Source organism: Grammomys surdaster, unplaced genomic scaffold (assembly GCF_004785775.1).
Source record: "Grammomys surdaster isolate TR1022 unplaced genomic scaffold, NIH_TR_1.0 168, whole genome shotgun sequence".
Taxonomy (NCBI): domain Eukaryota; kingdom Metazoa; phylum Chordata; class Mammalia; order Rodentia; family Muridae; genus Grammomys; species Grammomys surdaster.
In genome coordinates, this window is record NW_021604616.1 from 2,514,340 (window position 1) to 2,540,962 (window position 26,623).

A 26,623-nucleotide genomic window follows, 5' to 3' on the forward strand; every position below is an offset into this window, starting at 1 on the left:
CCTTTCATTCATATACGTGTCTAAGTAAACATAACAGTATATTATCTTCAGGTAAAGATTAGTCGTGTGCCCCTTTAAGAACACAATATATCTAGAGTTAAGACCTGGAAACTTCCAGTTTCTCCCTTAATGGCATGAGTCATATAGATCTCTGTTGTGTTTCTCTTGCCAAGTGTTGAAAACAACACACAGTGGAGAAGCTATAGATTAGTACTTACTATAAAAACACAAAGAGATTTTGTATCTATGTCTATTTCCAGAGAATGTAAATCTGGAATTCTATAGGAGGATGGGACCCTAGTGCTTTGTTGCCTCATTAGTAAAAGGCTGCAAAATTCTGGTGTTTGTCCATTTTCTGGTTCTGGAAAACTCCAAAGTAAAATAAATAATAAATCTTGATACCTTTCCAGGGAAGGAATATGGAGATCTTACTAGGTTTATATAGTGATGTGGTTGCCTCATTTACTCTTAGGGGCCACCAGGATAGGAAACGGTACAGTAATGATATTCAAGTAATTTTATCTTTAACTTCCAAACTAGAACACTTTGTGAGTGAATGAGATCGTTATTAACAATGACAGAGAGATATAGTGCCCACTAGCACCATCACATGCTATATGTTAGGTGTGCAATTTTGGGTTAAGTGTCTAAGTTATCTTATAACTTTTGCCCTCAAAATATCTAAAGAAGATACAAACACTGCTATTTAAAGTACTTGTTTAGTTTCTTCTTTAAGAAAAAAAAAAGCAACCAAAAAAACCCCCCAAAACAAAATCCACAAAAAACCCCACACCTTTTGTTAAAAATATTTTTAATGATTAATTTCCATTATTTAGAATGCATATCCTGGATATATGTTGTTGCTGGCCGACAAAGTGGTCCTGATGAGATTTTAAATCTCTGGATATTAGGCACCAAAGATAATGGCGTAAACTTCCTGGAACCTTCGCTTGCTGTTTGGTTTCTCATTTGTGCCATACGCATTTATTGGGCCCTTACTGTGTTCCAGGCCCTGACTTGCCTATGCCTATCAAAATGGATAGACTCTCCTCTTGTGTTTTGTTCCCTTGACATTTAAAAGAAACAAACTTCAGTGCTCAGGAAGCCCTGTGAGTAGCATCTCATGGGCAGTCTGATCTTCTCTATGTTTTCATTGGAGGGTAATTACCACATGGAAGTTAGAATTATTTCCAAATCACTGTTGTATGTCTGCAAACATAGGGCCGCTCGTCATGTAATCACAGTTGGAAGCTAGCATCCTAGGACTGAGGGTGCTCTGAGCAGCTGCTTGCTCTGATCTCTAGCAAACGCTCCCGGTGAGGCTGGCTGCTCAGTCATCGTGTCTAGCTTTTCACCGGAATGTTTACACCAAATAACTTTGTTTTTCCCCTTTAAAAATGGAAAAAAAAAAAAGAAAGGAAAGTGTTCCCTAAAGTTTTCATATTTTCTTTGATCTATCTACAGATCTTCCAACCAAAAAGGAACAATTGCAGGCTTTGAACCTCCTTGTCATCCTTCTACCTGATGCAAACCGAGACACACTGAAGGTCAGCTTCTGAGTTTACACTAAACATCCCTTTGATTTCTCTTTATTTGTGGAAAAACAGTATGGTGCTTATTTTGGAAATAGCAATTTTCATCTGAAATGGAAAAGAATGTTTTTAAGGGCCGACACTGAGAGGTCGCCTTTCACTTAATTTGCTTGGTTGCTAATTTTATCAATGTTACTAAGGGTTTTTAAGAGGATTGATTTTTACGTGTATGTGTGTGAGGGCTTATTTATGTGCATGTATGTGTGCATGTGTTTAATCTGTCTGTCTTCTTGTCTGCTTCAGTGTATGTGCAGGTGCCTGTAGTAGCTAGAGTAGTAGCTAGAAGAAGGCTTGAGAGTTCCTGGACCTGGAGGTCTATGTGCTTTTGAGCCTCCCCATGTTGGTCCCCTGCAATAAGAAATGCTTTGTGCCACTTAGCCAACTCTCCAGCACCCAGGTTGTTTTGCAGCATTTGTAATATTTTAATCTCAGCACACAGGAGGCTAAGAAAGGAAAGTGTCAAGTTTGAGGCCAGCCTTGGCACATATACATAGTGAGGCCCTGACTTCAAAAATAAAATGAAAGTTTATCATGTAGTCATAGGGTTTAATTATAAACAAACAAACAAAAAAGATAGTAAAAAATTCAGAAGCTGTGTTAATCTGATTGTATAATTAGGTTGACTTTGTGTGGATGGAGTGTGTGTGTGTGTGTGTGTGTGTGTGTGGTGACTTTGCCTTTTTGTCTTCCACATTTCTTTCTGTTTAAAATGAATTTTCACATGAAGAAATTTTGTTTTAAGGAACCAAACCCACCAGTTGTTAAGTCTTGAAACTTTTTTTTTCTGCAACTCGTTAAAATTCCCTAATGGTTGGGGCTGTGGCATGGTCAATAGAGTGCTTACTTAGCATATAACCTTATATAGCAAGTGTATCCAAGGTCCTTCATACACCAAGAGCACACATGGCCACATGTCTATAATCTTAGCACTCAATATCAAGAGGGCCCCAAGCTATAAGGTCAACCTTAGCTAAGAAAAACATAATCTCCTGTCTCCAAAGGGGGGTGGGGAACCTGTACTGACTGTGACTTGAATGACAGCTTTTGACAGCTACAAGATGGATGGATTCTCTCCTCTACTTGACAAGGCACATTGTGAACACAACAGAAAACACAGAATGTCCACCACAGGAGAACTTCCAAAGACTTGCTCCTTCACTCAGAGGCAGATTCGTACTTCGGATTGTCAGTACAATTTCAGAAGGCATCTTTGGGTTTGGTTTTGAGACATGCCAACCCTAGAGCAATTTATTTGCAATTTGATAGCGAAACGGCTGTGTAGGAGTATGCAGACTATGGCTAATATTGGACGAGGATAAAGTTGGGCCAACCATGTTCTTGACAGAGTCTCCCAACACAGAAAGGGGAGGAACATGCTTTTCTCACATATTGAAGTGCTTGCTTTTGTGACAGGCCCATGAGAATGAGCTCAGTAAGGGAACCTGAAAGATCCATGAGTTCAAATCGACCCTTAGCTCTTAAGACCCGTTAGAGGAAGGGAATTCCATTGTGGTTGCTAGTGAGCAATGTGGGTCCAGAGCCTTTCTTTGGATTGGCCTTCCAAGTCTATATTCTTTTACTATTCTGCTTATACATGGTGTGTATATATGGATAGCTAAACACTATTGTGTGGTTTGGGTGAAAGGGTAAGTTTATGATTAAATATGAACATGCTATTTTGTGAAATTTTGAGATATAGTCTAGTAACTTTACTTATTTAGCTGGTGTTGATGAGACTTTCAAACAAGCCTATTAATAGAAGCGTCATTAAAGTGTGAGACAGACTGTATGTTTAACTCGGGGAAGCAAATGTGAGCTCCTTCTCCTTATCTGTTCCTTGCCCCACTCCTTAGGTTGCCATCTTATTTGTGAAAAAATCACCCAAGGGTGAAGCTGTGGGTTAGGTCAGGGTGGGGCAGTACATCCTGGTGGAGATGGACTATGACAGAAGCCATTGGGAAGACTACTTCATTTCAACCTTGCATTTTTCTCAGGTTTTCACCCATTGGATCAATGAGCTGTACTTATATTTGACTTGGAACAATAGAGATTTATTTATATGCACCAGGAAAGGGCCTATATTAATAGTAGTTGCCCACAGTTAGATCTTGTATAGTTGTAAGGTTTTTTTAAAGATTAATTTTTATTTTTTAAGTGTGTGTGTGTGTGTGTGTACAGGAATGCATGTATGCAGGGGCACATATATGTAGTACTTCTGGGGTTCAGAAGAGAGCATCAGAGCTGGAGTTCCAGGCAGCTATGAGCTGTCAACATGAACACTAGGAACTGAGCTCAGGTTTACAAGAACAGGAACTGCTCTTAAACACTAAGCCACCTGCCCAGCCTCCCCAAGCCCCTTTCAAAGATTTTAATTTTGTTTTTTTTTTCTTCTTTTTTTTTTAATGAGGGGGCATACATATGAGTATCTGCAGAGTCCAGAAGGGGGCTTGAGTTACAAGTGGCTGTGAGCCACCCTACACAGGTGCTGGGAATTGAACTCTGGTCCCTCCGCAAGAACACATTTCTTAACTGCTGAGCCATCGCTCTGCCTCTTTCTTTTGAACTTGATTTTATTTCATTTTAAAACTTGGTTATCTATGTTGTCACATTCCTTGAAGACTAGAAGGATAATATTCTCATTTTACATAGGACTAAATTTTTAAGGAGCTATTGAAAACAAACCGTTAAGTACTCATCGCTAAGGAGTAGCTACTGTCCTGGGCCTCAGGCCTCAAGTGTAGGTTTACAGGGAGTCAGACCTCTCACCGGGCTCTCAGTATTGTTTATAATGGCTTAAAACATTGCATTGCTCATATACATGAAACTACTGTCACTATTTCAAGGGCTGAGCCAACGTCTTACTAACTAACCTTTTTTTTTCCCTCCCCTTCCTCTTTCTTCCTTCCTCTCCCTGGCATTCCACTAGTATTATTTTGAACAATCTTATTGCATATGCACACCACAATTAAAATAATTATCTAATCTTTGTAATTTATGCTCATAAAGAAAGAGATACACTTGGTCCCTGAGAAAGCATTCTAGTCTCTGAGGAACAGAATTAAATATTTTTTCCTAAACTTCAATTAATCTTTTGTCCTCATTTGTGAACATGTTGCTTCAATACAACACGGTGCTTGGATTACAAGTTAGCTTTCTGAGCACTGTCGCAGATATTAGATACATAAATTTTGCTGTTAGGTCTTAAAGCCTTTGCCTTTAGCTCGATTCAAATGTCTGAGGTCTATACTGCAACTAAACGTGTCGCAGGTCATCCTCTTAGCATTAGAATCTAGTCTTTGTTTTTGTTTTAGGTTTTGGTTTCTGCTCTGAAATCTTGTAAAAAGGGCAGTATCATCTGTTTCCTTCCAAATTGGTCTAGCCTATTTAGGTTAGCTATCAAAATGTGGTTGTGTGCATAGTTAAGAGTCCAGAAACAGAAGTCATAGAGACCTGTAATTAAATTCCTCCTGCAGCTTTTCCTGGTCATGCACTCTTTAGTGATAACCTTTAAAACAGATGAATTTTCTCATGTGGACACTGGAGTGGCCATAGTGCCTATGATCTCTAACACATATCTAGCATGCTGCTGCCTAAGCTGCAAGCCTTAAATGCATGTGCAGCTAATGTTACTCTGGAGAAAATCAATTCAAAAGAAAAGGCAAAAAGAACCTCCCGCCCAGAGGTCCGGTTCATCAAGTCCATCAGTTTTTTACAACTTCTTCTTTTTTTTTTCTTTCCAGTCACAAAGCTCATTTTGTTTAGGTTTTGTACCAGCAGGCTCTGGAGTCTCCTAGTGCAAATGAAACCGAGGCGGAGGACGCTTGCTCAAGGACAGTCTATTCCTTCTTTCTTTTTCCTCCCCTTTATTTTCATTGTTTTTCCTATCATTTACCTCCTTCCTCTCTCCCTCCCCCTTCTTTCTTTTTTTCCTTCCCTCCCTCCTTCCTTGAGTTGAAATAATTACCACTTTCTGAAACCTGGGAATGTTTATATGCTATTTGAAACTGTTTTCTAGTGCTCTGCAGCTCCTTATAGGCTGAGGGCTGGATCTGCACACACACGTCTGTCTGCCATGCCCGACACACTCTCTGCCCTAACTGTCCAGTGCCATAGCCTCCTGAGAAGTATACACCATTTGGGGCTTTGTCAGTCTGTTTCAGGAGCTTTGCTGGCAGTCTGTTGGGTATAGATAGAGGATTGTGGTTATGCATAGCTCACATGCACAGGGCAAGTGTAGGTGCCTGTGTAGGGCAGAGGTCAAACTTGGGTGTTATTCTAAGGAGCTGAATACCTTGTTTTTTGAGAGATGGCCTCTCACTGACGTCTAAAGATCACTGGATTTCGCCAGGCAGGTTGTTGAATAAGCCTGTTTCTGCCTCTTCAAATACACTGATTAACCCAACTTTTTACATGGGTTTGAGGAACCGAACTCGGGTCTGCATGCTTGCATAGCCAGCACTTTACCATCTGAGCCCTCTGCTGCCCTGACTGCTTAGTTTTATTTATTTTTTTTGCATTTATTTATGTGTTTATGTGTGTGGGTGCATTGTGTTGGAACATATGTAAAGTTTACACAACAGCTTCTCTTAGTGGGTTATCTCCTTCTGTCACGTGGGTTCTGATGACTCACCTCAGGTTGACAGGCTTAAAGTCAAATCTTCTACCTTATGAGGTATATCACAAGTCAGATTCCCTTTAAATTTTTTCTTTCCTCACTAATTTTATTTTAAACCACACTTTTATTATTCAAAAGATTCTCTTTGATTCTTTGATAATTAAGATTATTAACTATTTTACTAATATTTTTATAATTCCTTACAATTTCTATGTTTTTTTTTATTTCAGCTCCTTAACTCCTCCCAGATCTACCTTCACCTCCCTACCCACCCAACTTTATGTCCTTTCCCCCCTCATTTAAGACCACTGAATCTGGTTTGTGTAGCCCACATACTCCTGGAAGTGAGACCAGTTCTGGATCTCCTCCTAGGTACTGTCAAACGCCAGAAGCTGATTTGTTAGACACGTGACATTGCACTCCTTCTACTTCTCCATGAGGGAGGTTTGACTGGCTTGTGCTTGCGGAGGTCTCACTCACTCTGTCATATGTACTGTGAGTTCATATGTGCAGCTCCATGGCTGTGGCCAGTAAACACTATTTTATTGTAGTCATCTGCCACCTGGCTTTTACAGTCTCTCCATCCCTCAGCCTTGAGCGGAAGGCCTGTGATATAGATACACAGAATTTAGGTCTCAACATTCTGTAGTCCCCTCTGCTCTACAACTTAGTCAGTTATGGGTCTCTGTTTTAATTGCCGATCTCAAGAATAAGCTTTTCAGATGAGGCTTAAGAGTGGTGCTAGTCTATGGAAATAGTAGTAAATCATGAAGAGTTGGTCTAATATGTTTTTCTTTTAGCACAATAATAGTAGTAGATTCTTCACTATGGTCTATGATCTGTGTAGCCACAGGGTCCTGTCCCAGATAATGGAGACAAGTGTAGTTTCCTTCTTGTGGGTAATCAGAAAGTGGTTGGTTGCTGCCATGGCATTTGTGCCACTAAGTACTCCAATGGGCACATCTGGCCAGGCTAGTCACTACTGTAGTTCACAGAGTTCACAGCTGGATAGAATTGATGTCTACCTTCCTCTTCTGGTTGCACATATAGCAGCGTCCAGCACCATGAAATCTAGCAGGTGCGGATGAAACTTTGAGGTCACTACTATCTTGATGTCTCTATGTGTGGTGTCTCAAGTGACACCACACGTGATTTCTCAAGTATGTGGTGTCTCAAGCAGTGTCTTTATGTTGTTAAATTCTAAAGGATAATCAAGAGCAATGGAAATAACTGTTGACCAACAACTCCAAAAGAGGTAGCTCATCCCTGATCCTGGGTACCCTGTGGTGGTTAGTAGGGATGCTGTCCTCTTCAAGGTAATTCCATTTAAACTCTGTATGTCAGGAATATATTCTAAGAAGCTTATATAATAGGCAGCTTCCATATGACTTTTTCAGAAGGCCTTTTAGAGTTAAATATGCTCAATTTTAAATGACTTAAAAATCCTGTATAATACAGCACCTTAACTGCCTAGCTCCATGTGTGACAGAAATCTTGGTCATCTTTTTTTTAGGCCTTGCTTGAATTTCTCCAAAGAGTCATAGATAACAAAGAGAAGAACAAGATGACAGCTGTGAATGTGGCAATGGTCATGGCCCCAAATCTCTTTATGTGCCACGCGCTGGGCTTGAAGTCCAGTGAACAACGAGAATTTGAAATGGCAGCTGGGACAGCAAATGTCATGCACTTATTGATTAGGTACCAGAAACTTCTATGGACAGTAAGTAAATGTTTTCAGCTTAATTTTTTATGTCAGTGTATGAAGTATTGGGTTTCTTAGTGACAGCTAAATGCATATGTGCCATTAGACTTTTTTGCCCTTACTGCCTACATTCCTTCTGGCAAATTCTCTTCCTACCCTCCAAGTGGTACTCTCTTTTTATCTTTTTATTATATGTTGTCCATAACCCTTTTCTCATATACTCTAGTATCTCTTTCTCTTCTCCCAACATCCCTTTCCTAAGACCCATGGGCACATGCACACATATTTGTATATACACAGCACTTTAGATCTAGGTGCTTGCCATTAGAAAAACATGAGGTGTTTGTTTTAAAATTGCAATAATGGTCATATAATTTCCTAGCATAATTGGTCATAGTAATCATGAAAATAACTTTATGAAGGTAACATTAAAAAGCAATATTCTCTTTTGTCTTAATGGCTTAAAACGACACTGTATGTGCATTTGTGAGTACAGAGGTAAGGAAGGCATTGTCAATTTCTAGTTTTAAAATCATAAATTAGGTCAAGAGAGTGTGCCTTTCACAGTCTTTCTTCTGTAGTTCCAACAGCTACTTCCCCTTGGCCTGGTGTTCAGGCTGCCATGTTTTAAAGTGCAAACACTGTCTTGGCTTCTCCTGATTCCCTTATCTTCCTGAGAACTGTTATTTAAAGGGCCATACACCGTCTGCATCCTGATCGCTGAGGTGTTGAGCTTGGTTTTTTTGCCTAACTCTTAGGTGGATCTTAAGTTTTGACAGATAATCAACATGCATGTTGATAAGGGATTTGGTTGATTATAGTCTCATTTTCAGGGAAATTTATTTTTTATTTTTTTTTCAGAGAAACAGAGTCATTATAAGCACTTAGAAAAATGAAATAAGGAAGTCTCAAACCAAATTATATTAACAATTTTAATCTTTAATGTGAGCTTCTACTAATCTCAATATTTTGAAAAAAATGTAACATGATACTCCCCAGAGGCTTTTTATATTCTATCAAAAGGCAAATGATACAGGTTATTTTAAATATATTAGTGTTCAGTTATCATGTCTGCGTCTTTTAAGAACAACATTATTTTATAGTTACGTTTTAATGACCCAAAACATTTGGATATTAATAGAATTTCTAAGAATAAGTTTTCCCTTATCTTTAGAAGGATAGTATATCTTTAGGAGTACCTCTAACAATTTTTGGCTTTTGTTGATGGGTGAACTTCTTTATTCTCCGACAGCACAGGCCATGTGGTTGGTTGTAGGTTAGATAGTGCAGAGGAGCTGGGGGGAGGTGGTTGCTAAGGAACAGCTGCAGAGGTGCTGGCCTCCAAAAGGTCTCAGAGAATCTCTTCCTGTGTTGACATCATGTTGTGGAGAGGCCAGTATGTCCTTGAACTTCACAAAGTCCCTTTCGGTACTTTGCACAGTGGGTGGTAAATTATCCAAGTGGATGCCCTGTTCCTGGTCTAAGAGGGTTCATGGTTCATTTCTTTTCATAGAGTTAATGAACGGTACATTTAAATGGCTTAGTCTTCAGAAACAGAACCTTTAATCCTGTTGAAATTAAAAACAAGAAAAAAAAATGAAAGTATTTAGTTTTAAAAGGTTGTGTGTCTTTTTCCTCTCCCAGCTGAGGATTTTTTTTTCTTTACAGATCCCTAAATTTATTGTAAACCAAGTGAGGAAGCAGAATACTGAGAATCAAAAGAAGGAAAGGAAAGCCATGAAGAAATTGCTGAAGAAAATGGCTTATGACCGGGAAAAACATGAAAAGCAAGATAAAACTGCAAATGGTGTAAGCAAATCATGAGGGTTCATAGTTATCATGACTGAAGTCCTTCCATTGTATGGCATTCTCCTGTTTACTGGGCCTCAGTAATAATATAAGTGAAGGGGACCAGTTTCTTTTTTTTTTAAATGATCAATATTGAAAATTGGTCAGGTGTTAGGATTCAGTGTGTGGTTTAGTAATGGTGAATGAAGGAATAATGTCAAGCAAAGACTACCTTCAATGTTCCATATAGTAACACACACACAGACACACACACACAGACACACACACAAACACAGACACACACACACACACACACAGACACACAGACACACGCACACACACGCACACACACACACCTTTTGTATAGTTCAGATTCTCACTGATTTTATGACATATACTGAGTGAAATTTCTCAGCACTCCACTAAGCTGCATCCATAAGAATTCACACAGAGACTGGGGATAGCTTGAGGCTGAAGAGCAATCCTAGACCCATGAAAAGTATTTAAGCTTTGTAATTCGGTCAGAATAATTTTAATTTACATTGTAGAGAAGAAAATTAAGATAAAAGATCCATTATTTACAAACTCGTGTACGGATATATTAAGAATCATTTTTATGATAATGAAATATGCATGAAAATATATTTATGAATTGAGTTCACAAAGCTCTGGTGGCAGCTCTCAGAATGAGGGAGAGGCCTTCTATTGTTCTTAAGGGAAAACACCCCTCACCCCAACTGAAGTTGCTCAGTTACATGCTGACATCTTGTGGAAAACCAGGGAAATACAGTCGTCAGCCTTTGTCCAATTTTTCTCCTATGGTCTACTGGGGTGGGGGGTGGGGGCAGGGTCCCAAAGTAATATTTTTTTGGCTTAAACTTATTTGTAGCTCTCTCTCTTTCTCACGAATAATACTTTCTTAGAAACGTAAAAATGTTTTAAAAATCAATTGTAAGTATCTCTAAAAGATACAAAATAGAAGTAAGGGAAATTATCAATATTGTTTATAGTTGTTTTAGAGCTTAATTTTAAAATAGGACTAGAAAGTATTTGATACAGGCAATTTTTCTTTCACTTTGGAATGCTCTATTACCTCAAACAGCATTAAGTAGTCACTGGCCTTGTAGTCCTGGCTGTTCAAATTAAGTGAGGCCAAACTGACCTTTCCTTTTTTGAAAAAAATCAGATATTTAGCAAAATGCTCTTGATCCAAGATACCGAGTCTTAATCCCCCATTAGATATTCAAAGAGACCCAAGCTTGGTGCTTGTTTTCCCACCCTATATTGAAGTGGGTAGCTTAGACTAACGTGTGTGTGTGTGTGTGTGTGTGTGTATGTGTGTGTGTGTGTGTGTGTGTGTGTGTGTGTGTGTGTGTGTGTGTGTGTGTTTTATGGAAGCCTGTCCCAGGTACTATATACTACAAAGCAGGAAGCAGACATTAGGTGGCTTCAGATGGGCTTAAATTTAGTTGTGAAAACAACTCATATCTGCTAGAAGAAAGAAGCATGGACCACAGAGGGTGTTCCTAGGGTCACAGCCCCACACTTGGAGCCTGGTTTGGCCTATCCTTTAGGTTGAGATTTTTTTAATTCAATTCCAGAAATTTACTTTTCAAGTTGGCATCATAGAGTTATATTGGTATCTTAGAATTACATGCATAGGAAAAAATTACAAAAGAGAGAACAAATGCACAAGATGAAATTCAATTGTGTCTGGATTATTTTTTGTGAAAGCATCCATCCATCCATCCATCCATCCATCCATCCATCCATCCATTGCTAGAAATGAAAAATCAAAAATTGAAGTTTTAGGTTAGATTTTTGTGACAATAGGAGGTCGCTATTGTCCAACAAATGGCTAGCCCTGCAGCCGATCCCTTTGAGTGAAATGTGAGCCACCCCACCCCCACTTCCTTGTACTTTATCACTTTTCTTCCTTGACTCTTCTGCTAAATACCCTTCATGTTCAGCCCAGGCCCTAAACGGTATGGCTGGATACTGCCTGAAATGCAGTCTTCATTCGTCAGGCAACTAGTCATGTTACCACTTACACTGTTCTTGAGTATTTGAAAGACATTATTGGGCAAAATAGACCATCTCTATTAACCACGGATGGGGACATTTTTGAGTAAAGGAAATATAAAATGAATAAATATAAGTAGATTATATGGTATTTTACTATGTGGAGTAGGCCATGCTTTAAATGTGTGTGTGTGTGTGTAGGAAGAAGCAGGGGAGGGAGGAGGGAAGGAAGGACGTAGTGAGGGAGAAAATATAAATATGTAATCATGTAGGAAACTGAGGATGGCCTAAAATTCACTAATAACAGAAGATGAATTGGAACTTCTGATCATCCTGTCTCAACCCCAGAGATCTCTATTGCAGATGAACACTACCATGCACAGCTTCTATGCAGTGCCCAGTGGATTTGTATATGCTAATCATACTACCCACTGAGCTGGGGCACCCGCACTCCCCTTTAGTGTTAATACAAAATATTGTGACTATAACAAACAAAGTGTTTATCTCATTGAGTTTACCATCTTACCTGGAGCAATTTTCTTGATGAATACATGTATCATAATTTCATCTTACCTCTAAATTCTCTCCAATCCATGGTACCTAGGGAATCTGTTTATACTGATTATCATTTATCAAAAATAACCATTTCAATTTTCTTCAGCTACAAAAGTAAATAGGAACAAGGAACTAAGAATTATGTCTCCCTGTGTAGCCCCAGCTGACTTGATGCTCCTTATGCAAATAAGGGTTGGCCTGAAACACACAGACATATACCTGCCTCTGCCTCCAGTGTTATGGAGTTAAAGGCATATGCCACCATGCCTGGCTTAAAAATATTAAAAAAGAAAGAAAGAAGGAGAAAAAGGAAGGAAGAAAGAAAGAAATCAAGCAGAGGAATTTGGAGAGGAGCCTCTTGCCATCTTACCGTAGTTAGCTTGGGTGTTATTCATTGTCAAAGGTATGACGGAAGTTTGAGCTCTGTGTCTGTCTCAGGAAGCTCATTCTGGGCAGAGGGAATAGTCTAGCCAGTCATAAGGCAAGAATTTGCTGGGGGCATTTGAACACTAGCATGGTGTGAACGTGCTAGTAGGACACCAGCTTGCCAGCAGGGTGCTATGAGGTCAGAAGGGCAGTCAGCATAGATCACATAGAGCCTTGGAATTTGAATTTAATCCAAGCAAAACTGAAGCTATTGTAAGATTTTGAGTAAAGGCATAAATACGTGTGGTACTTAAAAGTAGGAGGAGGTCCTTAGATCAAGCTAAGGGACAGTTGTATCAGTATCAGTAGAAGAGTAGTTGGATTCCTGATGTGTTTTAAAATTAGAGTCATTTGGATTCATTACTTGAAAATGATATGAGTTGTAAAAGAATGAAAGAAAGGGCAAAAGAATGACTGCAGGAAAGGCAGGCAGGTCTCTTGAGTTTGAGGACAGCCAGGGCTACACAGAGAAACTGTCTAAAAAAAAAGAAAGACAGAAAATTACTGACCCAAAATTCATAATTTGTGAGATGAGAAATTAAGATAACAACAGGAAAGATCTTAATTTCAAAATGAGATCTGTTGAGTATGTGAAGTCTGGTAGACATCTAAAGCTAAGGATAGATGTTTAAGTGATTTTGGAGGGCAAATTAAGACCTCGGTCAGCCAGAGAGGTGTACAGCATGCCATGGCCAGTGAGAAAGCAGGACCTGGGTCAAGGCAGAGCCATGCCTTGATTCTGTATTTCAATGGGAATTATGACAAACTTGAGGCTCTAGTGTACTCATTTGTATTGTATTTTGGGTCAGGCCTTGTAAGGGACAGTCTAGGGAATACAATGAGCTTTGGTAGAGACACTACTGATTAAAGTGTATACATTGGAACATGCTATTTAAAGACATGTGGCGACCATCTGAAAGTTATGCTGCTTATTTGATTTAAAAAAAAGCAAATTTTTAATCACATTTATATCTGTGTGCCAGAGCATGCGTGTGCAAGTGTCTGTGTAGGCCAGAAGAAGGGGTTGGCTCTCCTGGAGCTGGAGTTGCAGGTGGTTGTAAACCTCCCTCTGTGGGTGCTGGGAACTGAACTCCAGTAGTCTGGAGGAGCAGTAAGTGCTCCTAACCACGTTCAACCTCTTCTTCTACTTGCATCAACATTTTGTCTAGCCATGTTTGAAAATACTCTGATCATAAAGGGGTGTCTAATTAGATACGGCATGGTATATTTATATCATGAAGTATAAAAATGTACTTGACATAACATTTGCATATCATGAAGTACACAAAGTAAAAAATAAAATAAAAGTCACACCAGTGAAGAGTAGAAAACAAAACTTGTGAGGGATGGGAATTGGGATTTTTTTTTCTCTAATTTTGAGGAAAGAACCCAGTGCTTACTACTGTATCCCTGAGCTAAATTCTCCAACTCCCAAATTTTGTATACATTTACCTGGAATAAGGCACATTGCTAAAGATTTTATAAATATCTTACTTTAAAATCCTGTTTCTCTAGTTAGGGTACGTTGTCTTAGTTCTCTCAGATAAGGAAAGAATATTTTAAGCAGCAACTTGAATCTTCTGTAGAGAGAAAAGAGTTGGGATTCAAGGCCAATTATCTTTAAAATCTACCAATTCTTACCGTTTTCCTCAATATTTCCACAGATTACCAGAGTGTAGATATCATTGTGTTGGTTCTTATAATGTGTTGCTGATAGTCTGAAATGACTTGCAGGTAGCTTTTAAAATAACCCTGGGTAGGGGGTAAGGTCCAGTTGAAAAAGAGATTCAGAACAAGAACTAGCAGGTGTCAGAAATCTGGCTACTGCTCAAATATTAGGAGTATCGGAGGATGGATATGGAATGAGACTGAATTCTGTTTGTGAGATTTGCCTATTTAGGGGAGGGTTGCAGTTCTTGGGTCACTCAGAGCTTCAGATACATCATTGGAGTTAGCCTAGAAATTGTACTCGAGGCCACAGAATGCTGTGTAACTCAAGAAAGAGTCAAGGTGAGAAAACAGCAAGACAGACCCAAGGTATCCTGGTATTTACATAGTGAGAGAAACATGAACAACGTATACTGTCTTAGAATTTCAGGCAAGAAGAACAGACGTATGAAGTGCTGATTTAGAAGCACCAAATGCTGCAGAGAGGTCAATGATGTCACTCTGGAACATCGTCAGATCCTGACAATAAAGCCAGGTAGCCAGGGATTGGAATGGCGCTTTTTAAGATACTATGCGTGCTATTAAAGCTAAGCATATACAACTGGACATTCATGCTATTAAGATAAGCTTGACTAGATAAATGAGTACTTTGAGTCAAGTTATAAGATAATACTTAATTCACCTAATAAGACAAATGTTTTCATGACTGCAATGTACTAAGTGATATGAACATGAATGTTCTTAAATACTTATCAAAGTTATAGACCATTAGAAATAGTTATTTTCTGTTAGCAATTAACTTATTGAGATCTTGCTCTCGCTATATAGTTTTGGTGTATGTAAACCTATAGATTTCGTTGTATTACGAATTTTAGGAGGGAGGAGGGAGCTAAGGATGGGACCCTCTATTAAGGCAAACAGAGTCCTACTGTATTGCACTCTAAAAACTGTGTCTTCTCCAATATTGAAAGAGTAGAAACAATAGCATACGAACCCCAGCATGATTGGTGTTGTTCTCCCTCCTACCTCTTCTGCATACTTTTTCCCACTTTAGTCTTCTTATGCTAATCACAGACATCCCATCCCCACACCTGTAACTCCTCAGATGGCCTCTATCTAATGAGCATGCAGGGGCAGCTTTGATGGTCACTTAGCTACAAATAGCTGAAGCTCCCAGGCTTCATTTCCAGCGTAAGTCTTTGATTTTCGTGATCCTTCCATTGCTGTCCCAGCTCGCCTCCCAGAGTGAAGCTAGACTTTTCTGAGCTTGTGTGGGCTGTAGGAGTCCAATATCCCTGGTGTTATCTGCCACTTCTGGTCACATGGGCTCAGGAAATGAAAGTTTTCGTGGTATCCTTAACTTCGATGTTCACTCAGGATGGCCTGGTGTCAGACATTAAAGCAGAGCTCTGGTTTGAAGTATTTGTGAATTTTCCAAAAAGCCCCAGACAATCTTGTAAGAGTTTCAGTGTAGGGAGTTGGGCTGGAGGATGCTGGAATCTGCTGAATAGCACGCAGACTCTGGTGGCTTACCCATGAGCCACATCTTTCCTAGGTGTTCACCTGGGGTTTCATTAAGAAGGTCATCACAGGTATTGATCATTGTGACAGGTATTGATCATCAGTTCCAGCATTTACTTTTTAGGTCAGGACAACAGAGTCTGGCTTAACTCAGAGACTCATGTAGAAAATCAACTCAAACTATGTCACACTCTTTTTTCATTTTTATGACACACTTCAATCATAAATAGAGAATAAAAATATTATGCAAAAAAAGAAAAATATTAAGGCTTACTTCACTGTGAATTAAGTGCTGATCAATTTCCCTAAACTATTAGAACCCTTAATGTTTTCTGAATCTATGAGTCAGGCTGAAGTTAAAGGCATTCTCATAACAAAGACCACATTTGGAGCGCTGTTTAAGACAGAAGATCTCTTTCTATTGCCACATCCTGGTTTTGGATGTTCACACTAGGGTGATCCACATGTCATTTTGGATAAGATACTTTGCTAAAATGTCCTCAGTTAATTTTCTAAAGTATATATTACATCTGACCTTTTAAAGAAATCTTTATTCCTAATTTGCTCTTTTGATGATAAAGGGTTTTCTGTAGCACTAAAAGTGTCAGATTTCCATACAAATGTGTTTTAAGGAAGAAGAATGTCTCCTTATGATTGTACAGTAAAGTTCTGGAGGACAAACCTATAAGGATGTAATGTTTACACCTGACAGAAAAAGCAGAAAAGATCATGGTTTATTTTACTAGATCAGAACTACAATCAGATTTCTCTAAATATACCTTAGCTCAATATGTAATATGCGAGAGGACTATTTGAGAACACATTTCTCTTAACAGTAGTGTGGGTATACAGAGGAAATTAACATTCTTTACACTGTAAGCTCATGGGAACTGAGCTTGAATGACACATTAGTCCTCACCTATTGCAGACCTGCTGTATGTCAGACAACTTCTGTTCAAAGGCAGACTGCTCCCCAGTGTAATATGCTGTTAGCCCTCTTATTAGTCAAGGTTCTCTAGAGGAACAGAACTTACAGAGTGAATACATATTAAGGGGTTTATTATAGTAGCTTACAGGTTGTGGTTCAGCTAGTTCAACAGTGGCTGTCTACCAACAGTAGAGTCCAGTACTTGTGCAGTAGTCCACAAGGCTGGACTTCACTGTTAAGTACTGAAGAAGTAGACTCTAATGTGAAGGAATAGACTTGTCAGGGAGACCAGGCACGCAAAGAGCGAGCTTCCTTCTTCCATGTCCTTTATATAGGCTGCCACCCGAAGGTATGGCTCAGATTTAAAAGTGGATCTTCCCACATCAAAATATCTGTATTAAAAATGGATCTTCCTGGCCAGGGAGTGGTGGCGCATACCTTTAATCCCAGCATTTGGGAGGCAGAGGCAGATGGATTTCTGAGTTCGAGGCCAGCCTGGTCTACAGAGTGAGTTCCAGGACAGCCAGGGCTACAAAGAGAAACCCTATCAGAAAAAAAAAAAAAATGGGTCTTCCCACTTCAAATGATTTAAATAAGAAAAAAAAATCTTCACAGGTATGCCCAGCCATTTGACTTTTTAGTTAATTCCAGATATAGTCAAGTTTACAACCAAGAATAGCCATCACAAGTCCATCCCCTGTCAACATGATACACAATCATGTCTCCTTATGTCATGTTTAATTTCTAAATGAAATTATACCCAAAATGTTATAACTATACTACATAATATATATATATATGTATATATTACATAACATATATATTTAATTGGCTCATAATTTTGCCTAATGTAATACAACTATCCCTTGAACAACTGCAAGCACACTATAAATTTAGAATAGGTGGCAGTGTCCCTTTTGGAACATTCTTTTGGTTTCTTAAACTTAAATATGAAAACCACTGATATTTTAATTGGTGCTATACTACATGGAAAAGTAATCGAGGAAAGAAAGCACAAATGTCTATACAAATACATTCTTAACAAAATACAACAGAAATTCTTATGTATATTGTAATCTTCATTTCTGCAAGCTGGTCCTTAGTTGGTATTTATAACTACCTTCCTCTACTACCCATCCTGTATTTCTTTTGCACTTAGCAAGTACCTGAGCAGATCTTGACTCTTTCTAGGAGGAGTGACCAATACATTTATTCCTGAAGGGACTGTTCCCTTTGTGATGCTGCTTAGATTTTAATCATAGGCCATGGTAGCACCAAAAATGCCCCAAGGAACTCTTGCACTCCAGACATAATCCTTCTTACCGCCATTGTGGAGAAGCAATTCAATTTCCCGATGGTAATTTGGTTCAACCCTCCAAACATTGTTAACTTGTTGACTTAAGAGTATCAGAAGCCCAAAGTGGCCAGGGGAAAGTTAGTTTTCAAGGCAATGAAATATTGTATCTCCTGGGAGAAGCAATCCTCACTCTGGAACAAAAATTTCTAGGCCATCAGAACTTAAAGTTTTGACAAGAAGAAGCCATACTTTCCCTAAGACATCACGAGGGGTAACAGTGAGTGGAACTATTCCTGCTTCTACCCCCTTGGTTCTTGGACCTATGGATCCTAGCTATGAGAGAAACCATACCACATAGTAGAAACTGCTTCAAAACATATACTACTTTCCAAAGTACCCTGCCCCAGCCCTCCACGCTGCTGTCACCTAATTGTCACTGTAACTGTGTTTTCAGAAGGCCATACCATTATTCTATCAGGCCAGCTACTTCAAGATGGTAGGGAACAGGGTAAGACTAGTAAATTCTATGATTGCGGGCCCACTGTCTCATTTCTCTGTCTGTGAAGTCAGTTTCTGGTCAGAAGTAATACTGTGTGGAATACCTTGATGGGGGTGGGGGGGGAACAGGGAGAGGGGCAGTAAGTCATTCTGTAAGCCCAGTGATAGTGGTTTTGGCAGAAACATTAAATGCAGGAAAGGGAAATCCATGAAAAGAATAAGCCCTTGCCGTGGAGTAAATGGTCCAATGCAGTCAACATTCCACAAGGTCACTGGCTGTTCACCCTGGGTGGAAGTGTCATATTTGGTACCTTTAGGTGCCATAAAGATGCCTGAGTCATATCTAGGGCTCAGTGTTGGTCTCTGTTGTTGGCAGATCTGGCACTTAGCAGCAACTGTAGCCAAGTTGGTCTTGATGAGTAGAAGTCCATGTTGTTGAGCCCATGAGTAGTTTATATCTCTGCCACCATGGCCATTTTGTTCATAGGTCCATTGGGTAATGGCAGCAGGGATGGTTGGGAAGAGACGCTGATGGTCCAGAGAAGGGGTTATTCTATCTCCTAGATTACTGGACTCCTTTTCTGCTGAAGTCACCTTTGTTTTTGGTTCACATTTACAAGTATCTTCACATCCTTTGCCCATTTGGAGAGCTCTATCCACATTCTTCTTCTCCATATGTCTTTCTCACCGGTTTTCCAATCATGTGCTTTCCAAGTCCCTGACCATGTAGCAAATTCATTAGCTCCAGCCTATGAATCAGTGAAGAATCACATCTGGTGATTTCTGCTTCCAAGCAAAATGTGTGACCGTGTGTTCTGCCCAAAGTTATCTTTACAGTGAAGTTTTTCTCTTGCTGGTGTTTTTCAGGGTTGTCCCAGAAATTGGTTGCAGTGCTGCAGCTGCCCACGTCTGGATGGTGCCTGTATAATGTGTAGGATCATCAGTGAACCAGGCCATAATCTTCTCTTTCTCAGTCAACCAATCATAGGGTACATCTCATGAGGCTGTAGGTAGATGTCTAGCCATAGATAGCAGTGTAATGGTAGTAGAAACCATAGGCATTTGGGTGACTGCTTCATGTAACTTGCTTGTACTTTCAGGATCAGCTCGGGCCCAATCATTTTGTGTGTGTATGTGTGTGTATGGGTGTGTGTGTGTGTTTGTGTATGTACATATATATGTATGTATGTATCAAATGGAAGATATATAGCTATAATATATGTAATTGCTAAAATATATATTTACTGAAATATATATTTTGATAATATATTACTACTATAATATATACATATGTATTTATATAAATTGATTATAGATTGCTGCTGTCAAAAATTATGAGTCAAAAAATACTCCCAGATCATGTTGGGCAGTTCAGGTTACATGGTAACTCATGGCCCATTTTCAAATGTGCAGTTTCCACTATGCCCCTATAGCTAGCCCGAAGCTATTTTTCAAAGGGAAAATTGTCTGTAGATGATGGTCTTGCTTCAAAATCCCAAAGGTCTCTTCTATGGTTCATCTATAGGGACCTGCCAAAGGTGCCAAACAGCAATTCTATTGATATTGCCACTGACACCTCAAATACCATTATGTCTGCTGGATCATATGGTCCAAAAGGTAGAGCAGCCTGCATAGTAGCCTGGACCCATTGACGAGCCTTCTTCTGTTCCAAGCCCCACACAAAGCTAGCAGCTTTCTGAATCACTTGGTATATGGGCCCAAATAACACATCCAAGTGAGGAATGTGTTGTCTCCAGAATCCAAATAGACTCACTAAACATGCTTCTTTCTTGGTGGGGGAGATGTCAGGTACAATAAATTATTCTTTACCTTAAAAGAAATATCTCTCTATATCCCACACTATTGGACTCCTATGAATTTCATCAAGGTAGAAGGCTATTGAACCTTTGTTAGATTTCTCATCCTCTAATTCTCATATGTGTTACCAATGAGTCCAAAGATGTTGCGACTTCCTGCTCAAGTGGTTCAATTAGTATAATGTCATCAATACAGTGCACCAATGTGATATTTTGTGGAAGAGACAGATGATGTTAAGTTTAAGTTATGACAAAGGACTAGAAACTTAATATATCCTTGAGATAAAACTGTAAAGTTATACCTACTGGCTTTGCTAACTGAAAGCAAATTGCTTCTGATGGTGCTTATGGGTAAGTACCAAGAAAAAAAAAAAAACACTTCCTAGGTTATTAGCTGCATACCTATGTGTACCAGGAGATGTGTTAATCTGCTCAAGTAAGGACACCACATCTGGTACAGCAGCTGCGACTGGAGTCACTACTTGATTTTAGTTCTCAATAGTCAACTGTCATTCTCCATGATCCATGGTCCTTTGCAGTGGCCAGAGAGGAGAATTAAAGGAGATGGGGTGTGGAAGATGTGGTGGAAACCACTACCCCTGCAGTTTTCAAGTCTTTGCTGATGGCATTCATTTCTGAAATTCCTTCAGGGATGTGATACTGTTTTTGAGTCACTATTTTCCCTGGCAGAGGCAGCAACCATGATAGCCCTCACTCCATAGGTCAGGGTACCAATGTGAGAATTCTGTCAATTTCTATCCCAGCTATACATGGTAGGACTGGGGAAATAATTACAGATTAGTTCAGGTGACCAATGGACCTACTGTGAGTTGGGTTTCAGCCAAAACCCCATTACTAACCTGAATTCCATAAGCTGCTACTTTAACTGGAAGGCCTCAGTGTTTCCCAGAATCACCTGGCATTATTATCAATTCAGGACCAGTATCTAATAGACCCCAGAAAGTCTGATTGTTTCTTTTCCTCCAATGTACAATTGCCCTTGTAAACAGCCGTAAGTCTCTCTGGGGAAGGGATGGAGAAAAGCTAACAATAAAACTTTTAGGTATATTATCAACCTCCTTCCTCAGAGGGAACTAACCATCCCTTCATTCAAGGGGTTCTGAGTCTACAAACTGGCTCAAGTCTGAAAATTTCTTCATGGGCTAAGATTCTTTTTTGTTGAGACTCAATGGAGACATATTTTCATTTGTTTCAGAAACTTTCTGCTTATACAGATCAAATAAAGGTGCAATAGATTACTTATCTATGGCTTGCCTGGAAACATAATGATTGATTTGCCAGTACCAAAGTTCCATATGAATCATGCCACCACAAAACTCCCTTTGCTTGTACTGACCATTATGGGTTAAGCTGTCATGGACATTGCTTTATTTGTACTGCCCAATACAATGACTATGATCACCTGGAATTTGGTAATTCATTTCTGTCGCCTGGCCCCTAATACTTCAAGCCCCAGTTAAACCCATTGCATTTAATTCATCCAACTCAGCTTATCCATCCCAAAGGTTTGACACAAAAAAAGGGGACAACAAAACTCTTCAAATGTGCTGGTGCCACTTTCACCATTTTGTGTCTTACAGGATTTGTGAAGGGCAGACCTTCTGGGCCTTCCCATCATGGAAAATTAGGTTTTACACAGCATATCCACTCTAGCATGGTAATTTCTTTGATCCTTAAAAATCCCTTCATCAATACTAAGTCAAGGGATATCTGATATTTGCAACTCCTTTTCAGTAAGCCATCTTTTGTTAAATGTTTCAGTCCACCATGCACACAAACCTTTTTAAAAATGGTGCAAACTCCCACATTAAACCTAGAATCTCCACTCAGAGGGCTCATATCAATAAACCCAGCTTGACCCAGGTTTATGTTCTTCTACCATCATGACATACCCTTCAAATTCATTCCTACACATATTCCCCAGACAACTGCCAGAATGAATTCGCAAACCCATTAAGTAAGCTCTTGAATACTGTAACACAGTTCCTCAAAGGCTGTACCTTCTTCCTTCTCTCTTGGATTGTGTGACCTTAAGACTGGTCATAAGCCTAGACCCAATTATTGGTGGGCCCTGAGGGACATCAGTATTGTCTTGTTAAGCTTCTCCTTTAGAGAAAGTCACTGCTGTTTTAGTGGACATTAAAGAGTTAACTTCCTCAGTCAAAGGCAGAAAAGACAATACTCCAGTGGGTTGTGGTGAAAGTACATCTTCTGCTGAGGGTGGAGAAACTATGTTCAGAACTTATCTAAAGAAATATTCATTTCAGTATTATAACCATGAAAACACTGTAAATTTAAATAGCCTTCAAAGGGATAATAAATCACAGGTATCATCCCATAGATGTTCTACAACGATAAAGAATGTCTTTTTTTTTTCGAGACAGGGTTTCTCTGTATAGCCCTGGCTGTCCTGGAACTCACTCTGTAAACCAAGCTGGCCTCAAACTCAGAAATCTGCCTGTCTCTGTCTCCCAAGTGCTGGGATTAAAGGCGTGTGCCACCACTGCCTGGCAAGAATATCGTATTAAGTTGATTTTATCTATAATGCCTTAGGGTTACTATTGCAGTGAAACACCATGACTAAAGTAAGTTGAGAAGGAAAGGGTTTGTTTGTCTTACACACCTACATCACTGTTCATCATTGAAGGAAGTCAGGACAGGAACTCAAACAGGGCAAGAACATGGAGGCAGGAGCTGATGTAGAGTCCATGAAGCGTGCTGCTGCTTACTGGCTTCTTACATATTTCATGCCTGGAAACACCGTGACTGATTTTCTAGTAGCAAAGGTCTATATAAAAGGTCATAAAAATCGCTTTGCTAGTGCTGACTATTGCAGGTTAGGCTATTAAGGACGTTGCTTTGTCTATACTGCCCATTATGATAACCACAGTCACCTTGGCTTTGGTGATTCGGTGCTGCCACCTGGTTCCTGTTACTTCAACTGAGGCCATTGCATTTAATTCATCCAGCTGAGCAGCAGCTTCTCCAAGCGTACGGTCTGGCACACGGAGAAGGGACACAAAATACCTCTTCAACTGTGTCAATGACCCTTTCACCATTTTGCATCTTATAGGACTAGTAAAGGGCATGTCTTCTGGGCCTTTCCATTGTAGAGGATTTGGTGTTACATCTACTCTAGCATTGCAGTTTCCTTGAGCCTTAAAATCCCTTCATTCTTTTTAGTAGACCATCTTTTGAGACGTGCTTCAGCCAAACAAACTTTTAACACATTTTATGTGTGTAAGCTTCCATATTAAATCTAGAACCTCTAGTCCATGCACCCATATCAAACTTAGCCTTATCCAGTTTTATGTTCCTTCTACCATTATTCTACATACATAAAATTCATTTCCACACATATTTCCTAGATTTCTGCTTGGTTAAGCTCTTTAGAAGTGTAGTGCATTTCCTCATGGACTACACTTCTTATCTCTCCTCTAGGAACCTGTTTAGCCTTCAGTCTGAATATAGGTCTAAAAGTAACTCTTGATGGGCCCCAGGGGACATTCATATTGACTTGCCTTGCATCTCCTTATGAGAAAGTAGCTGCTGATTTAGCAAAAAATTAAGGATTAATTTCCTCAGTCAAAAGTGGAAAAGGCAATATTTCAGTGGGTTGGGGTAGAAATCCATTTGCTGATGGTAGAGAGACTACTTCCGCCAGTGAGATAATCCATTGAGAATCTGAGGGTTCAACGTTCTTGGCTTCAATAGGGTCTTCCTACACATCTCCATCCCTAGTCACAGGATCCCATTCTTTGGCAATTAATGCCCTCATTTTAACTGATGGCACCCTCTGAAGCTGAGACTTGAATTTTCACTGTAATTCAGCCAACATTATAAGGAGGGCTTTGGTATGATTTTCTGCAACTTTAGCTCTATGGTTGCTGAAAATAAATTTCTAGGGCATGTTAGAAACCTTTACACTGTTTATATGCATCTATGGAGATGATCAGTTTTGTTGCTGAGTTTATTGTTCTTCACCATATTCTAAGATGCTCTAAGTGGGTTAGTTTTATCACAGAGCTCATTCTTTTCCTTTGTCAGTTCATCCAATGATGCTAGGAACAACCAGCCATCATTTCCGTTTCCTTCTTTCCCCAGAAACTGTCAAAAGTATTGTATACTGTCACCAAATCCGTTGCCTCAAATAGTTGGTGAATCAGGATAGTCACATGACATTTGTCTCCTTAAGTTTGTAAAATTGTTCCTACTATGGGCTTTCAGTACTCTCCAAACTTCTTGGAGTGGATTCAGTAACCAAAGGTGTTGGCAAATTGGAAAGTCTATTCCAGACATTTAATCAATCATCCTTATACTTTTGATGCTCTAGAATCACTTCTGGTACCAAAATCTATGTTAGTGAGAGTTCTCCATAGGAACAAAATTTCTGTCTGTCTATCTATCTATCTATCTGTCTGTCTGTCTGTCTATAAAGGGGATTTATTTGAATACTTTTCAAGCTGTGGTCCAGCTAGTCCAACAACCACTGTCTACCAACAGAAGGCCCAAGAGTATAGTAGTTGTTCAGTTCACTGGTCTGGCTTTCTTAGGTGGTCTTCAGTATATGCCAGTATCCTGAAGAAGTGGGCTCTAATGCCAGTGAAGGAATGAACATTACAATAAAAACAAGGTTGAGCATGCAAATAGAACAAGCTACCTTTTTCCATATGTTTTATGTAAGCTCCCAGTAGATGGTGTGGCCCAGATAAAACATGAATCTTTCTACCTCAAAAGATGAGGATTAAAAATGGGTTTTCCCACTTCAAATTATTTAATTAAGATTTAAAAAAAAATCCCTCAGAACTATACCCAGCTACTTGGGTTTCAGTTAATTCCAGATATAGTTGAGTTATCAACCAAGATTATCCATCGCAGTCACGAAATGTGAAGGTCACAAAGATTATTCTGCGTATAGCTTCAGCTACTATGTCATATGTGAGAACATATTGTTTGGCTTGATGATTAGGCACAGTGTCTTTTCAAAGCTTGGCAGCTCAATGTAATTAGTATACTAATATAATTTGCATTGAATACATTGTGACTCTAGAGTTTAATTGAGTCTGCCACATACCATTTAAAGGAAATCTTTGGTATCATTTATTGTTTGTCATCTATATATAAATATCACTTGCCATCCCTTGATAATATACTCAGCAAAAACTTTCTGAAAACATCTTAGTGATTTTCATCTTTACTATCTACTTTGTACCTTTCTGCAAAAGCAGGTTCACACTGAATCATTCTCAGTTTTTCTATTGTGAGGGGAAGGGAGGGCATTTAGTTGGAATGCCTTACATAAGTAGAGGCTTGCTTCTGTCTTAGATATAACACATCCTGTTTTGTGGCAAGTTCCTGAGTTGCTAGAAATGTCAAAAGATTACCTGAGAAAGTGCCATGCACCCTTAGTGGCTTGGGCATTGAAGTAGTCACTAAATGTGATGAGACAACCTTTCTACAGTGCTTAGTTTGAGAAGAGTTAGCATTAAACTCAAGTTAGCCTAACTTGACTCCCTTTTGTAGATGGTGAGAAATATAGAAGATGGTTTTATCCACAGTCATAAGGAGCCTCTGGTAGAATGTCCATGTGACCCACCCCAATTTAGTAAAAGTCAATTCTGGTGCCATATATGTGTAACATGACAGTTTGCTTACATTATGTGTGTACTTCAAAATTATGGCATACCCTCAGAAGCAGGTTTTTGAAACTCTCACTTCCAAACTTAATATGAGTGTGTGAGAAGTGGTGGTCTCTTAGAAGTTCTGATACCTCACTGAAAGTCAGTATTTCTTGAGAAAGCCCATTGCTTTCTCCAAGGTGATACTTCCTGATCTCATTTTGAAAGTGTAGGATGTAGGTCACATTAGTATAGGTCTTCAGTTTTTTAGCGCTATCTCAGGGAAAGAGAGGCTACTCATCAAACAAGCACATGCACTGCTGAGAACCTTAGACTTTCCATGGCTTCCTGCAGGAGTAAATGGCTGACTTTACCTCTTGTAGCACTGTTAATTTCATTAACAGGAAAAAAATTAATTTTTCTGAAATTCTGTCCCTTCTTGTCTTTGCAGAGTATAGGGAGAAATAGAAATCGACAGGGGGCAATTGGGTGTATTAATCTTCTACAAAGTGCATCCATTTTTTTTAACCATTAAGAAAATGCATACTGACACCA

At 39.3% G+C, this 26,623-nt stretch overlaps 1 protein-coding gene across 2 annotated transcripts in view; it reads left to right on the top strand.

Moving 5' to 3' along the window:
- The window catches only part of Arhgap18 (Rho GTPase activating protein 18), a 162,114-nt gene that overhangs the window by 123,764 nt on the left and 11,727 nt on the right, over positions 1-26,623 (top strand). For both annotated transcript variants that reach the window (XM_028766460.1, XM_028766461.1), the window contains exons 10-12: positions 1,465-1,547; positions 7,721-7,927; positions 9,578-9,718. In XM_028766460.1, coding sequence (XP_028622293.1) covers positions 1,465-1,547; positions 7,721-7,927; positions 9,578-9,718 — 431 coding nt within the window. The remainder of the gene's footprint in view (positions 1-1,464; positions 1,548-7,720; positions 7,928-9,577; positions 9,719-26,623) is intronic.